At 40.4% G+C, this 15,222-nt stretch overlaps 1 protein-coding gene across 1 annotated transcript in view; it reads left to right on the plus strand.

Annotated features, from left to right (window-relative positions):
- kif5ab (kinesin family member 5A, b) overlaps positions 1 to 15,222 on the plus strand; it is a 321,264-nt gene that overhangs the window by 236,756 nt on the left and 69,286 nt on the right. The window contains 2 exon segments of the mRNA XM_034166139.1: positions 11,244 to 11,308; positions 13,382 to 13,491. Of these exon segments, the coding sequence (XP_034022030.1) occupies positions 11,244 to 11,308; positions 13,382 to 13,491 (175 nt within the window).

The raw sequence follows: 15,222 nt of genomic DNA on the forward strand, positions 1-15,222 counted from the left end.
TGATCTCACTGGGACAGGAAGCCAGTGAAGGGATGCTAAAATGGGTGTAATGTGGTTGTACTTTCTGCTTTGTGTCAAAAGTCTGACTGCAGCATTTTGAACCAATTGGAGACCCCTAATGCTAGACTGTGGTAAACCAGAAAATAGAACATTGCAGTAGTTCAATCTAGAAGCGATAAATGCATGGATCAGGGTCTCAGCATCAGCCATAGACAGGATGGGACGAATCTTCGCTATATTTTGCAGGTGGAAGAAAGCAGTCCTAGTAATATTTCTAATGTGGAGACCAAAGGACAACGAAGGATCAAAAATTACCCCAAGGTTCCTCACTTTGTCAGTGTGTGATGTATGACACCCAAGCCGAGGCTGAGCGTTAACTGTTCAAATTGATGCCGATGTCTCACTGGACCAAGAACCATCATTTCAGTCTTATCAGTGTTTAAAAGTAGGAAGTTTCTAGACATGTAACTTCTCACTACTGCAAGGCAATCTTCTAAGGGTTTTATGTGAACGAGATTACCAGCAGTTATCGGCATGTATAACTGATTATCATCTGCATAGCAGTGAAAGGTAATCCCAAAATGCCGCAATATGTGCCCAAGGGGTGCTATATAAAGGGAGAAAAGCAGGGGGCCTAAGACAGACCCCTGTGGAACCCCAAATTTCATGTCACTAATGTTAGAGGTAGTGTTACTGTACAAAACACAGTGAGAACGACTGGTCAAGTATGACGTCAGCCATGCAAGGGCACTCCCAGTAATCCCAAAATGATTTTCCAGCCTATCAAGTAGAATATGATGATCCACTGTATCAAATGCAGCACTGAGATCTAACAGCAACAGAACCGTAGTGGACCAAATTTGTAATTCAGCAGAGAAATCTTCGTTTAAAAATGACAAATTTGCAGCTAAAATTTAGCCCTCTGTGAAAACAGTTTGACGTCAGGGACAAGATGATGCGCTCCCGCCTTCAGTCCGATCCCGCATTGAAATTGATTTTATCTGTTAGTAATGTTACTTATACACGTCCTGGTTTCAACATCCAAAAGTAAGCTGCAATGAATGTGAGATACAGATCTGTGTGCTCAGATCAGCAACGACATTGACAGCGGGCGCCGTTCTTCCTCTCCCGCTCTCTGCCTCTGCTACACTCGCTGTTTTAATGCAAAGCGGCCAGTACACCTGTTGCTGCAAGGACAGACTTCTTGCGGCAAAATCCACAGCACCGCACGTCTCGGCAATCGGAGCCCCAGAGCTCCATGGACACAGAGAGGTTTATATATTTTTAATGACTGGGATTCTTTGTGGGTCTCGCCTCCATATCCCGCGATGGTACCGGAGACGAAAGACAGTAGATTTTCATTGCGACACCACTCAATCAAACGGGCGTATGAAAAAGTCCCCCAAAATAATTTTCAAGCACAAATAAAAGAAATGTGTACTCACCAAACGTGCCGCAAGACAATATGAAGTTTTAAAAAAAGTAGATCCTTCCGTATAAGACAAGAAAAAGGTGCAGATGCAAACTGACGTAAATCCACAAATTACAATTGGCGCAATGCATGCTGGGAGAGGGTCTCGTCCATGACGTCTCGGCAGCGTCCATGATGAGAGGGACAATTTGCGGAGGGCTAAATGTTAGCTGTAAATTTGTCATTTTCAAATGAAGATTTCTCCATTGAATGACAGATCTGGGCTTGAAGATTTACTTTACTACATTCAGAAGGATCTCATGTTTAAATGTAAGTCATTTTTTGTTCAAAAAATCTGACTACATTTTTTTCAATGCAGGTCTCCTTTAAATCTAGGTAATACCTCAGTAATGGTGCCCACCTCAATAGCAGGGTGTAGTGGCTGGGTTAAGGCATGTAGGGATATCTTTAACCTGATGTCTTCTATTTTCTTCTCAGAGTAATCCAGGAAATCTTGTGCTGTAAAAGGAGAGCGAACTACAGGTGGTTATCCATGCATAAGTGCCACCGTGTCGAACAAGAACTTTGAGTTATGCTTGTTTTTGTTGATCAAATCAGAGTAGTAGGTCTGCTTTGTAGCCAATAATGCAAGCTTATAGTCTAAGATAACATCACGCCACGCAAGGTGAAATGCTTCTAATTTTGAACAACACCATTTCCGTTCTAGACCTCTTGCTTTATGCTTGAGGTCACGCAGACAATCATTGAACCAAGGTGACTGTGATTTGGGGGAGTGTGGTTTTAACACAGGTGGTGCAATCATGTCGAGTGTAGTTTTGAGCACTGAGTTTAAACTATCCACAAGTCTGTCTACTGACTGGGTATTTGTCAAATGTGAAGCTAAGACATCAGGCAGTCTAGCTTCGAGTTCAGTCTTACTTGAGGAGTTGATGCATTGCCGTAATGATATATAAGGTTGTTGTTCCACTAAACACGGCAGCGAAACTGTAAACTTAATAAGTGAGTGATCAGACACCACTGATGTAAGAGACATGATGTCAGTATTCGTGACAGCAATACCACGTGCGAGAACCAGATCCAGGGTATTTCCACTAATGTGCGTCGAATCCCGAATGCATTGCTGAAATCCTAATGCATCCACAAATTCCATAAATGATTTGCAGAAGGGATCAGAAGGCTTATTTATATGAAAAAGTCACTAATGATCAGAATGTTATCTACAACACTAACCACATCTGGAGTGCCCGTAACATCTAACTCCACTGAGCTAAGAAGCTGCTCTAACTTACGGACACGGCTCTCTAAGAGAGCCACCCTATCTTCCAACATCACGCAGGATTTACGGAGGGTGTAAAGTAGGATTTGTAGTGTACTTTGTGCACTAAGAAATTCAAGAATGTAGCCAAGCAAACACGAGCTAACCAATAATGGATAAGCTAACCACTCCTAAGGCTCACACAGACGCAAATAAATGAATTAAAATTCACAGCCAGTTACACTGAAAAACTAACAGAAGTATTAAACAGGTAAAAAAAAGCAGCAGCTATAAAATACACTAAACAGTTAATTAACTAACAGAAGTATAAAAAAATGAAATGAAAAAATGTTGAAGGGGGTCCAAAATAGCTAACGCAAGCTAACTGCTAGCGTAAATGCTAGCCGCTCCTACGATTTTACACAGGAGTAAAATAATTACTTAAAATTCACAGCAGTTCAACTGAAAAACGAACAGAAGTATTAAATGGGTAAAAAAGAAAACAGCTATAAAAAGTAATGACAGGGGGAGGCCTCTGCTCCCTCTGCTGAAGCTTCTGTGGTACAGTAGCCAACGTCGTTGCTTTTACCGTGGCAATCGCCGCTTCGTTGGCCTTCTCAGATGCATCCTTCACTGTGTCCCTGAGCAGTTGCTGCGGTGCCTCACCCTGCGGGTTTGCCAGCATGTATTCCAGCCCTTTCATGGCTTTCCCTTGATTACTCTTGAAACAAGCCAATCCAAACTCCTGAATTGGTCTGGAGAAGCCGTATATAATCGAGGATATCACCTAGGGATGAATGATTTTCGTCACTCGGTGATGAAAATCATTCGTCACCTAGTCAGCTACCATCAGTCATTGACAAATTGACTAATGGGCAACTAATCTAAGCAGCAACGCTCCAAATTTACTTTAATTAAAAACAACAATAGAACTATAACCTGAATGGTGGCATGGTGCTTACTTGTCAGGGATTGGTTCCTCCTTCTTTCCTTCTGGAAAAGTGACTTTTGATTCATCTTACCTGTGCCACAGCCTCTCAGTCTCTTTTCTGTAAATTGAAATGGACCCTTGTTCTCTGTCATACAACCCCAATTCCAATGAAGTTGGGACATTGTGTAAAATGTAAATAAAAACAGAATACAGTGATTTGCAAATCCTCTTCAACATATATTCAATTGAATACACCACAAAGACGAGATATTTAATGTTCAGACTGATAGACTTTTTTGTTTGTGTAAATATTTGCTGATTTTGAAATGGATGCCTGCAACACATTTTAAAAAGCTGGGACAGGGGCAACAAAAAACTGGGAAAGTTAATGAATGCTGAAAGAACACCTGTTTGGAACATTCCACAGGTGAACAGGTTAATTGGAAACAGGTGAGTGTCATGATTGGGTATAAAAGGAGCATCCCCAAAAGGCTCAGCCTTTCACAAGCAAAGATGGGGTGAGGATCATCACTTTGTAAACAACTGTGTGAAAAAATAGTCCACCAGTTTAAGAACAATGTTTCTCAGTGTTCAATTGCAGTGGTGGGCACAGTTCTGATAATCCGATAACCGATAATTATCGAAGATAATGTTTTCATTATCGGATTATCTTTTTAGATAACTTTAAAAACCATTATCGGACTAATTATCTTCGGATAAATTTTTGTCCGATAATTTTTGGACCGTTAACGTAATAAAATCACTTGAGCACCTACCTGTTAAAAGTTTCATAGCAGATGTGTAGTTCCACCCTCTGCAAACAGAAGAGAGCTGCTTCCAGGAGAAACTGCTCTATTCTCTGCAGGCAAAGGAGAACAAGTTACAAAAAAAACAAAAAAAAAACATTTCTTTTAACCCCATACTGATACGCTGGCAATATCACCCAAGTCATCCAGAGGCATACATTTTTAACTTATGGTTCAAATTTTAACCAAACTAATTTTGGACAAGTTATTTAAAATTACTGTCATATCTGAAGTTTTATAAAGTGAAAATATCAGACATATGTTTTAGTTTTAAAGTAATGCGCTAATTTTTAAGGTTTTAGTGAGCACATGCTGTGTCCAACAGTGTATTATGGGTAGGATAGGGTAATCGCAGTACGTTCATAACAGGACAAATGCATTTCAGACACTCTGTTCAGGCTCCACGGACAACACCATTAAACTCCAGTGCCTAAAACTCTCGTGAATATATTCTCTGGGTTTATAGACGTTGTTATTGTGTTTGCGTTTGTTAAATTCCACGCATCTTAAATGTAGCAGACACGGATTATCTGGAATTTTGTTTTGGCAAGTTTTCACATTCTCTACTGCCATCTACTGGCCAGTAGTATTCATGGCAGTATTCGTCCTGAAGCTGGGCAGACACTGTATGATATTTTTAATCACTGTTCTCGGTTTCAGTTCAGACTGTACCACAGAACTGCACAGTGTAAAAGTTCAGAGCGCACGATTTATGTTCTCACATACATTGTACATTCAAAAACCACACGTCGGACTTGTGTTTCCAGAAGCAAAATGGAAATAGAAGCTTTTTTTCAAACTTAATTTACAAAAACTCTCGATGGGAGACATCAAAGTTTAAAAACAAAACAAAACAACAACACAAAAAAACATTACAAGACAGGTCTGTGGTGTTTGCACAGGCACAGTGCGAGTGGTTGGATGCTTGTAGCTCTTCAGCAGCAGGATACCCTCATGACGGCTGACCAGAATAATATCAAACAGGTGTGATTTTCATTCCAACATACGATCGCCGATTGGGAGGTGGTCGTGAGATGTTAAATGCAGCTCGTTACTCCATGTATACTACACAATGCAGGACGCATGATTAACCTGGTTGATCAACTGATGATTAACCTAACTCGGTGTGATCCAAAAAATTCTCGCACGAATGAAAAATCATCTGAAAAAGGGCCAAAACTCGCACAGTGTAAACCCAGTTTAAGTACTGAACGTCTGGCACCAGTCGATCATGACAGTGTTCTATTATTTATTTTTGACACAGGTTATATCAGACAGTTATCTAAATACAACTTGGCTTTTTTTTAAATGCCTTTTTTTTTTTACAAATAAAAAAAAGCACATTTATCTGTAAACACCAACACACGACACACCTCACATTAATGTGCTGGTTTACATAATGTATGAGTCAAACCAATCAGTGTTAGCCAAGGCACATTTTACCTGTCTGTGTTGTTATAAAACTTCAGAATTAGTGCATTATTCAACATTAAAAGATATATGTTGTATTTTAACTTTGTACAAATGACAGAATTGACAGTTATTCTATCAGTATTCATTTTATCTATACACCAAACCATAACTCAGCATTGCTTTCTTTTCCAAGACCTCCTCCGCCTCACGCCATCATTGTGATTGAGCAGAGAGGTGAGCTTCATAGCTCTCCTCAGCTTGCGCCTGTGCTGCAAGCCATGTAGTAAACAGGAGCTTCCAGCAGGGGGCAGGACGCTCAAAGACAGAAGTGCTGACTCATTGTTTGGGTCTATCGTCCCTTTTAATTTTTCCAAAAGCGATCATGGTGTTAAAACTCAAAATCAGCTTGTTAGTAGTTGCAAGTGTACCAGAGACAATACTGGAATTTATCAGTTATCTGTAACTTCCGATACATTATTGGGTGGTTTATTGGTTTATCTTTATCAAAGATAACTTTTAAGTTATCTGATTATCTGTTATCAAAGTTAATTTTTTGGTTATCTGTGCCCACCACTGTTCAATTGCAAGGAATTTAGGGATTCCATCATCTACAGTCCATAATATAATCAGAAGATTCAGAGAATCTGGAGAACTTTCTACACATAAGCGGCAAGGCCGAAAACCAACATTGAATGGCTGTGACCTTCAGTACCTCAGGCAGCACTGCATTAAAAACCGACATCATTGTGTAAAGGATTTTACCGCGTTGGCTCAGGAACACTTCAGAAAACCATTGTCAGTTAACACAGTTCATCGCTACATCTACAAGGACAAGTTCAAACTCTACCATGCAAAGTGAAAGTTATACATCAACAACATCCAGAAACCTCGACACCTTCTCTGGGCCCGAGCTCATTTGAAATGGACAGACTCAATGTGGAAAAGTGTGCTGTGGTCTGATGAGTCCATATTTCAAATTGTTTTTGGAAATCAAAGCGCAAAGTTTAAAAGCCAGCATCTGTGATGGTATGGGGTGTGTTTGTGGCCATGGCATGGATAACCTACACATCTGTGATGGCACCATCAATGCTGAAAGGTACATCCAGGTTTTCCATGCTGCCATCCAAACAACATCTTTTCAGGGACGTCCCTGCTTATTTCAGCGAGACAATTGCCACATTCTGCACGTTACAACAACGTGACTTTGTAGTAAAAGAGTGCGTGTACTAGACTGGCCTGCTTGCAGTCCAGACCTGTGGCCCATTGAAAATGTGTGGCGCATTATGAAGCACAAAATACAACAACGGAGACCCCGGACTGTTGAACAACTGAAGTCGTACATCAACCAGAATGGGAAAGAATTCCACCTACAAAGCTTCAACAATTAGTGTCCTCAGTTCCCAAACACTTATTGAGTGTTAGAAGGAAAGGTGATGTAACACAGTGGTAAACATACCACTGTCCCAGCTTTTTTGAAATGTGTTGCAGACATCCATTTCAAAATGAGCAAATATTTGCACAAAAACAATAAGGTTTATCAGTTTGAACATTAAATATCTTGTCTTTGTGGTGTATTCAATTGAACATAGGTTGAAGAGGATTTGCAAATCATTGTATTCTGTTTTTATTTACATTTTACACAACAGCCCAACTTCATTGGAATTGGGGTTGTAGATTCTTTGCTGGAAACACAATAAAACAAAAGGAAATGTCTGATTCTTGGAAGTAAACGTTGTTCAAGACAGGAGTAATGTACATCATCCACAGTGGAATACATTAAATTATCTCTGTAAATTGTCAATTGAAGCCATTGCTTTAACAGTTATTTTATTTTATTATTTTATTTTTTTATGGTTTACCCATAAATTGCAAGAAAACCATGCTGTCTGAATTACTCAACTAATTAGGTACTCGTTAGTCATTGTCAACTATTACGACTGTCATCCCTACTCTATTTTGTTGTAGTTTAAACTCTCGGATTACATATAAATATGTCTAATGTGTCACACCCTATTCCACAGGACACCATTCTATTACGATCCCCCACAATCCAGAAAAAGTGCAAAAATAGGATGAAACAACTTACACCTCCTATCAGGGCTTATAAAGTGCAGGCCTGGCAACTGTCTTAAAAATGAAAGTAAAGCTGCGCCGGGCTGCATTCTCAGCCAGAACCGCCACAAATACTGCTTTTGCTTCAAATTTTTACCCCGATGGAGCACAATCAAACAAGTATCAAGCTGTTCTCACCAGGACTACCCTTGTTTAAAGATGTCTGAACATGATTGAAACTGTTAAGACTCCTAACACCAAAAGTGATCACATAATGATGCTTCAAAACGCACCTTGACTTGCTGTTCGGGATGAAACAGGTGCTCTGTACCATAGGGCTATTGATTAGTCATGAAATTAAGCCCCCAGTATTGTCTGTTGTGTTCCTTGCACTGAAACACTTGTCTGACAGTGGAACTGGACATGTGTAAACCCCAGCCAAGTGTATGTGCTCTGTATGCAAGAATCAAACACGAAATGTAAAAGCCTTTTCAATCGTCAATCTCTTTGAGTAGAACAGCCTATTTTTGAGGTGACACTGAGAGAAAGGGCTTAAAATGATAAATGACACAAACGCCGTGGGAGATTCTCAGTCAGCTACAATAATCAAACCGAGCTGCACTGTAAATCTTGCTAAACTGCTGACTTGAGATGCCAAAGTCGAAATAAGGTTAATGTGGTCATGCAGCCAAACAAAATCATCATTGTTTAAAAAAAATAAGTAAAGCTAAAGAAGCCCGCAAATCTAATCTGCCACTGTGTTTCCGCTCCACAGACCTGGAACTGAAAGGACACGTCGTCAAGCTTAAATCTGTATTATTGGCTTCAGTACGGAGTTTGGGTGTCTGTGCCAGATGCCTCTCAGTGCTGTCAAGAAAAAGAAAGAGGATAAATACTGATGAGCAGGCCTGCAAGCACTTGAATAAATTAATGCTGCATCTGAAATGTGTTCAAAGTCCACGGAGTGCGAGGTACAGCAGCAGTTATTTCAGGACTCTGACACAATTCACAAATCAGGCCAAAGGCACCATCAGCTGGAGGAATCCCTCAGCACTACATTAAATAACCAGTGCATTTAAAGGCAGCTAAATCAATTTTGGCACAGTTCCACAACCAAACCATGCAGTCTACAAGTCATTACTGAAGTAGCTGAACACAAAGTACTGATTTGATCGCACAACCTGGTAGACAGATCACAGTGTGTGCTATTGGATGCCACCAACAGCAGCGAGTCAAAAACAGATCAAACTGATCTTCGGATTTATTTAGGCAGCTTTAACTTCTACGTAAATAATTCACATTGCACGAGTTTTGTACTGTCATATATGTTGTGTTATGTTCTATCTGTCTGTCTACTTTGTCCATGTACATGCATACACTTGCACATGTGTGTTTTGGCAGGATTTTGCTGTATGTGTGTTTTTATATGTATAGGGGCTGCAGCTAAAGATTATTTTCAGAACCAATTAATCAACTGTTTATTTTCTCAATTAGGCAGATAGTTATTAGGTCGTGTCTTGTTCTGTTATATGAACTGTACTGTAATACAGAGTGATGAATCTTTCTTTTCTGTTAAGGATGAAGTATGTCTGTTGTGTTTTCAATGTTTTTATAATCAAAATATGAATTATAAAGATGTATTATCAGCAGCCATTTATATTTCAAACATTTTCGCTTCAAACCATGTTTGATGTCTGGACCCTTGATCACCCCCATTTGTATGGTGGTTTTTACAATCAAATTATGTTTAAGACACCTTCAGGGAAAAGAAAAGAACAAAATCAGTGTGACAGAAGAAATGTCACATATAATGAAATACAATTTTAAAGCCAACTGAATGGCCCAGTCACACAGCACTTAAGGAAGGGCAACGAAGCCCTAACGAAACAAGAAATCTGGACTTTCGTTGACTTTCGTTGGCATCGTTTAACCTTCACTCAGCTTCGTTCCTGCAGCGGTTGCTTCATCAGAATTTTTAAACTGTTGAAAAATTTGAACGAAGGGCAACGAAAACCTCAGTTTTTCTGTATTTTGTTTTGCTGTCATTTTTGGTGGGTTTTTTTTAGCATTTGCTTAGTTTTTGTAATGTTAGCGTTTAGTTTGACTTCGTTCAACCAGCTAAATGTTTTCACACAGTGCAGAAGCCATTTCTGAGCACTGCTGCTGCCACTGTGTTTATCTACCATCAGAAATTACAGGGCAAACTGAGTCTGTTTGTTTGGATTTTTTTCTATCTGGGTGGGGGGTCAGCTTCACTGGGCTCAGGCACCTTATATAGGCCAGAATTAATGTTTTGTGTGGATACAATTAATTATTTTGCCACAAGCAACTGCTGAATTTGAAATAACAAAAAAGTTGTGTAATTTCCAATGGCACATGAACGCAGCGGCAGCGGCAGCAGCAGCTGCAGCTCCTGCGTGCGCTTATTATTTTTTATTAAATATAACAATATGAGTGTAAGAATGACAATCCAGACCTTCTGTACATGTGGCAACAGGTAGATGATTCAAATGATTATATAAAAAGCTGTTTTGGGAGGCAGAATTCACGTTGTGGATCAGCTGCAGCTGGTGGAAATAACCGGACATGGGGAGCCAGTGCGAGTTCACACAGACTGATCAATTTACTGCTCTGATATATTCAGTCATCTTCACACTTATATTTGTTCCCCCTTTTGACAGTTTTCTGTTATAAATCAATATATATAGCTTAGTAATGTAATACAGTGATACAGCAGTCACCACGCCACACCAGAGTTTTTTTTTTTTTTTTGAAATTGGAGCAAGAATGGAGCACCCAGCGTGTTGTCAGACAGTGTGGATTCTGATGATGAAGGAGATGATCCCTCTTAGTTAGTTTAGTTGTTTGCAGTTTCTCCAGAACTCAGGCGCTATGAGCTCCGCCCCAGCGCTGAGTCCTGGAACTCAGAGATGGAGACACACACTGCTCCAGCTGTGGCTCCAGGTGGGTTTCGTTTAAAGCGTTGAGATCAACGTTAGCTTCGGGTTTGTTTTTCCTCTTTCATCCCTTTTGCGCTCTTGCTTTGCAGGTTGTTCAGTGATAAAGATCTTTCGTCCACCTTTTCTCAATGAATTGTGACTTTTTTACTTTTTTCCTTCGTTCAGGAATCGTCATATGCCGTGTGACTGAGTCATTATCCTGTCCTTGTGGTCACTATGAAAGCCACAATGTTGTCAGGGTGACCTTATCATCACGTGTTTATCCCTGTCACAGTGTTGACTGACTTTTATCTCTCTGGGCATTTGTTGTTCTCTCTCACTTGTTTGCTGTCCTGCTCCTTCTCTTGCTGTTCTCTTTCTTTTATTTAAATGTGCATCCTTGCGTGTCTTTTAGAGTCCGTTTCACAGGTGGCGATGGGACAGAAGCACTCAGCTGTGCAGCAGTCTTATGATATCAAGGTACCCATAGCAACTTAGTGTAATGACCTTTGTTCATTTTGCTCAGCGCTCTGCTGATCAGACATATCTGTACATTCACTCTTGTACATTGTGTACTCTGTGTGTGTGTGTGTTTCCCTGTGCTTGTTTACTTTTGAGCCATGTAACAAATCAATCATAAGAACATTTCAGTTCAGCACTGATTTATTGAGCAGTAATTCAATGTATCTTTTAAATCCAGATGTTTCCTCTGAGGGGTGGCAACAGATTGCAGGGTGGTGATAAAGTGAGAATGTGAAGCACAGCAACAGTTAATTTAATGTGATTTATGTGTGTGTGTGTGGGGGGGGGGGGGGGGGGGGGGAACAACAATACTGCATTGTGTCGCAAAATCGCCAAGACTCAGGTTTGAAAGATTTATTAATACAGAAAAATAAATGTTTGAAAGGGCAGAAAAGAAAACAATTGATGCTAATGAAGCAAACAATGATAATGTTCTTTTCTTACATGTTTTTTCAGGGTTCTAATAGGTGTGTATATTTTGTAGCTAAGAACGTAACAGTTTGCAATTTCTCACTTGGGTTTTTCATGTTCAAGTGCAACATGTTAAAAAGTGACGTGCACAATGGTTTAATTTTCCAATCTGGTGTCTGATCCAAAGTGCTTTTGAAGCACAAATAGAGTCTTACAATTTCCACACCGTTTGATTCATTCCAGTTCAGTCTAGTTATTTTTATTGACAAAGAAATTACAGATTTACCATTTTATAATTTTGGATACACAATATAAAATGATTTGTTGACTGCTTGACTCAGTCAAGTTGCTTTGACTGAGATATGTCAATTAAAAAGTTGTATTACTGAAAAACCTCACACCTGGATAATCTGACACATGCAATTTTGAGTCCTGACATTCTTCGCTCGAATGATGGTAATATCGTAAGAGGACAAAACCCAGCAGTCAATTCCATCACTCAGCGGAAATGCTTCAATTTGAACTGCCCCTGCTTGCTCCCCCCTGCTCCCCCCGCCACTAAAAGAATAGAGAAATTCAAGTACAAGTAGTACAGATTTCTCTTTGTGTCACCACGTGTCTCCTCAACCTTTTTCAAGGTCAAAGTTTTTCTAAGTATATATATTACTAAATCTTTTGAAAATAACGAATACTACAAACATCTAATATTTATAAATGCAAATATAAATTCTAATCCAATTGCATTTTTCCCGTAAATCTGATTGGTTAATCGTGTGAGATCCCAGACCGTATAATATCGAGGTAACGGTGGCAAAATATTTGACCATTTCACATTTGGATGTATTACTCTGCGCCCAGACCGGTGTTCTGATGAGATGTCATTCGTTTGGAATATCATTCCTGTCCTCCGCGCAACTGTGCATGCACAATATTGTCGGGACGCGGATCTGTCGATTTATGCAAAGAGACACTCAATTCGACAGAACACCGGCCCGCGCACGCGCTGCTAGCTGTTAGCACTGTTAGTTGAGAGTGAGAGAAAGTCCTGTACCGCTGCCGTCGCTGAAATGGGTGAGTTTAAGCCACCATATGAAAGTATCAATGTGGATTCTGATACAGAATTACCGTTTCACATTTGATGGATTTGACGGATTTTCATATTTGATGTATTACTCCGCGCCCTGTCCGCTGTTGGAGCGACGCTACCTTGGCTCAATGGTAAGGCTTGCTGACCGAATTACCTACAGAAAAATTAACTGTGCAAACGATGGAATTGAAATAGAATGGGAATAACCCCCTTGTGTCTGATGATTTGCGGACGTTCATGCTGTTATACGGTCGCAAGGAGCTGTTTTACAGATGTGTGTGTGTGCAAGGGTATGTAGGGTATGTTTTTGTTTTTCCCATTTGTGCAGTGGAGTGACATCCTGTGGTTTCATTAGCCATGTGGATTCGGACAGCCACATGTGCATTGGAGTGTGGAAACATCTCCTTGCTCATTATTTAGTCATTCTGTCTTATATCCCTCCCGTATTTTCCATTATGTGCCTCTCTCTCTCTGCCTCTTGCCGCTCACTATGGTATGCATGTCTCTCGCCCCTGTTGTTGTCCATACCTCAGAAGGCGGTGGAGCAGCAGATGGAGTCTCACCGTGAGTCGCACAGAAAGCAGCTCGGCCGCCTGCGAGACGAGATCAATGAGAAGCAGAAGATCATCGACGACTTAACAGAGTCAGTGCCTCATTGTTGTTCTTTGTCTTCTGTGACCTACAGGCTTTACTGATAGCTTTCAAGTGGCAGCCTTTTGGAGATTTCATAATGAGAGAGAGAGAGATGCAGAAACATTTTCAAACACAGCTGTTTATGAGCCAAGATAATGAAACAACTGGCACAAATAATGGAAAAAAAATTAAAGGGGGTTTTCAAAAGAAGGTGACATTTTGAAGATTTTTTTTAAAAGCAATGAGTTCACTTCTAATCTCATTTTTGTATTTTTTGAGGACTGACATTTATCTGTTAATGCAAGTGAACATCTTATGTAACAGTTATCATATTTCCACAGCAAATATAAATTTATTTGACATCCTTGAAATTCTTTGCCAAATGATACTCCAGCAGCAGTGCTGGACTTTGGTTACAAAATCTGCTCTCTGAATTTAGGAGGTTTGGGAGGTCATACTTTTTTTTGCATTTTAAATCTTTCTGCATGTATTTAAATGGTAAAAGCAAAATGATGTTCTCACAGGAGAGAGTTTGGTGCTTTTCCGTGGAAGTCAGTCCTAGTTTCAGGGGCAGTGAAGCCTGCAGGCATGTGAAATTTAATTCCATACTTACAAAAATGGTACAAAAGCTGAAATTGGGGAGTCCATGGCCTCAGTATGTGAGTCTTCAAACTGTTCAAGCCAAAACAGGAGCTGAAACCAACATGTGGGTGGTTCATGTGGTGAATAAACAGCATTTTGAAAGCTTGGAGAACCTCAGAGACAAGTTGTTGCTGAGCTACAATGAAAGAAGCCACTGAGAGGTTTAGTCGGCAGTGTCAAAAAAAAAAAAAAAAACACCTCCAGAAATATTCTGCTTGTTGCATTTTACAAATGTAACAAGCAGAACTGTCTGAAAAATGGCCGCAGGGTAAACTGACTTGCATTTTCTGCCTGATGTATTAGAAGCTGGAAGAACCCACAGAGCTGCTGCAGGAATGCTCAGAATAAAGAAATATATCAGCTGTTCAGCTTGGGACATGTCTATCTCGGCTTTCAGTGCTTACCAGTCGAGTGAGTATAAAAGAACTTGTGGAGAGCTGGACATGTCCCAGCTTGTCCTCTAACACTCCGAAACGGAGGTGTTCCTTTGTCTCGCTTCATCAGCGAATCGGTCGTGACGTGCGAAGCCTCCGCGCTGGCTTTCCATGACAAAATCTCTTGTTAAAAGTGAAATCTGCCGGAAAATGGCTGATGTCCAGGTCTCTTGTGATAACCAGAGAAAGAGCACACGACGGTCTCGTATCCACAGAGCCATCAGCTTAGAAAAGATCCAGTGGTTTGTGCCGCGTCGTCGCAGCTCGCAGCGCGGCGCACCGACCGTCCTTAAAGGGGTCCTTAAAGCTGTAGTTAAATTTGTAGTTAAAGTGTAGTTAAATTTTCACTGAAAGCCAGATAAATTTTCGAATGGTTTCTAGGTGCCAGTCTCTAACAGCTTCTGAAAAAATTCTGATGGAAAAAAAGTCCTTTTCATTCCGCCATTTCCAGACAATGAAAATCCGACGAGGGGGCGGGACCACTCCTTCCACAAGGCGTGCTCACAGGCGAATGACGTCACAGACAGGCGTGGAAAAACTCACGCATGCGCACGAGGGTTCAAGCATGTCTGACGTAAAAACATATGAATGAAATCCATATAGTTTTTGAAAAAAATAAAAAGGTACGATACTTTACGGGCAGACCTCGTATATACGGGGTCTAT

This window comes from Thalassophryne amazonica, chromosome 3 (genome assembly GCF_902500255.1).
Source record: "Thalassophryne amazonica chromosome 3, fThaAma1.1, whole genome shotgun sequence".
Lineage (NCBI taxonomy): Eukaryota > Metazoa > Chordata > Actinopteri > Batrachoidiformes > Batrachoididae > Thalassophryne > Thalassophryne amazonica.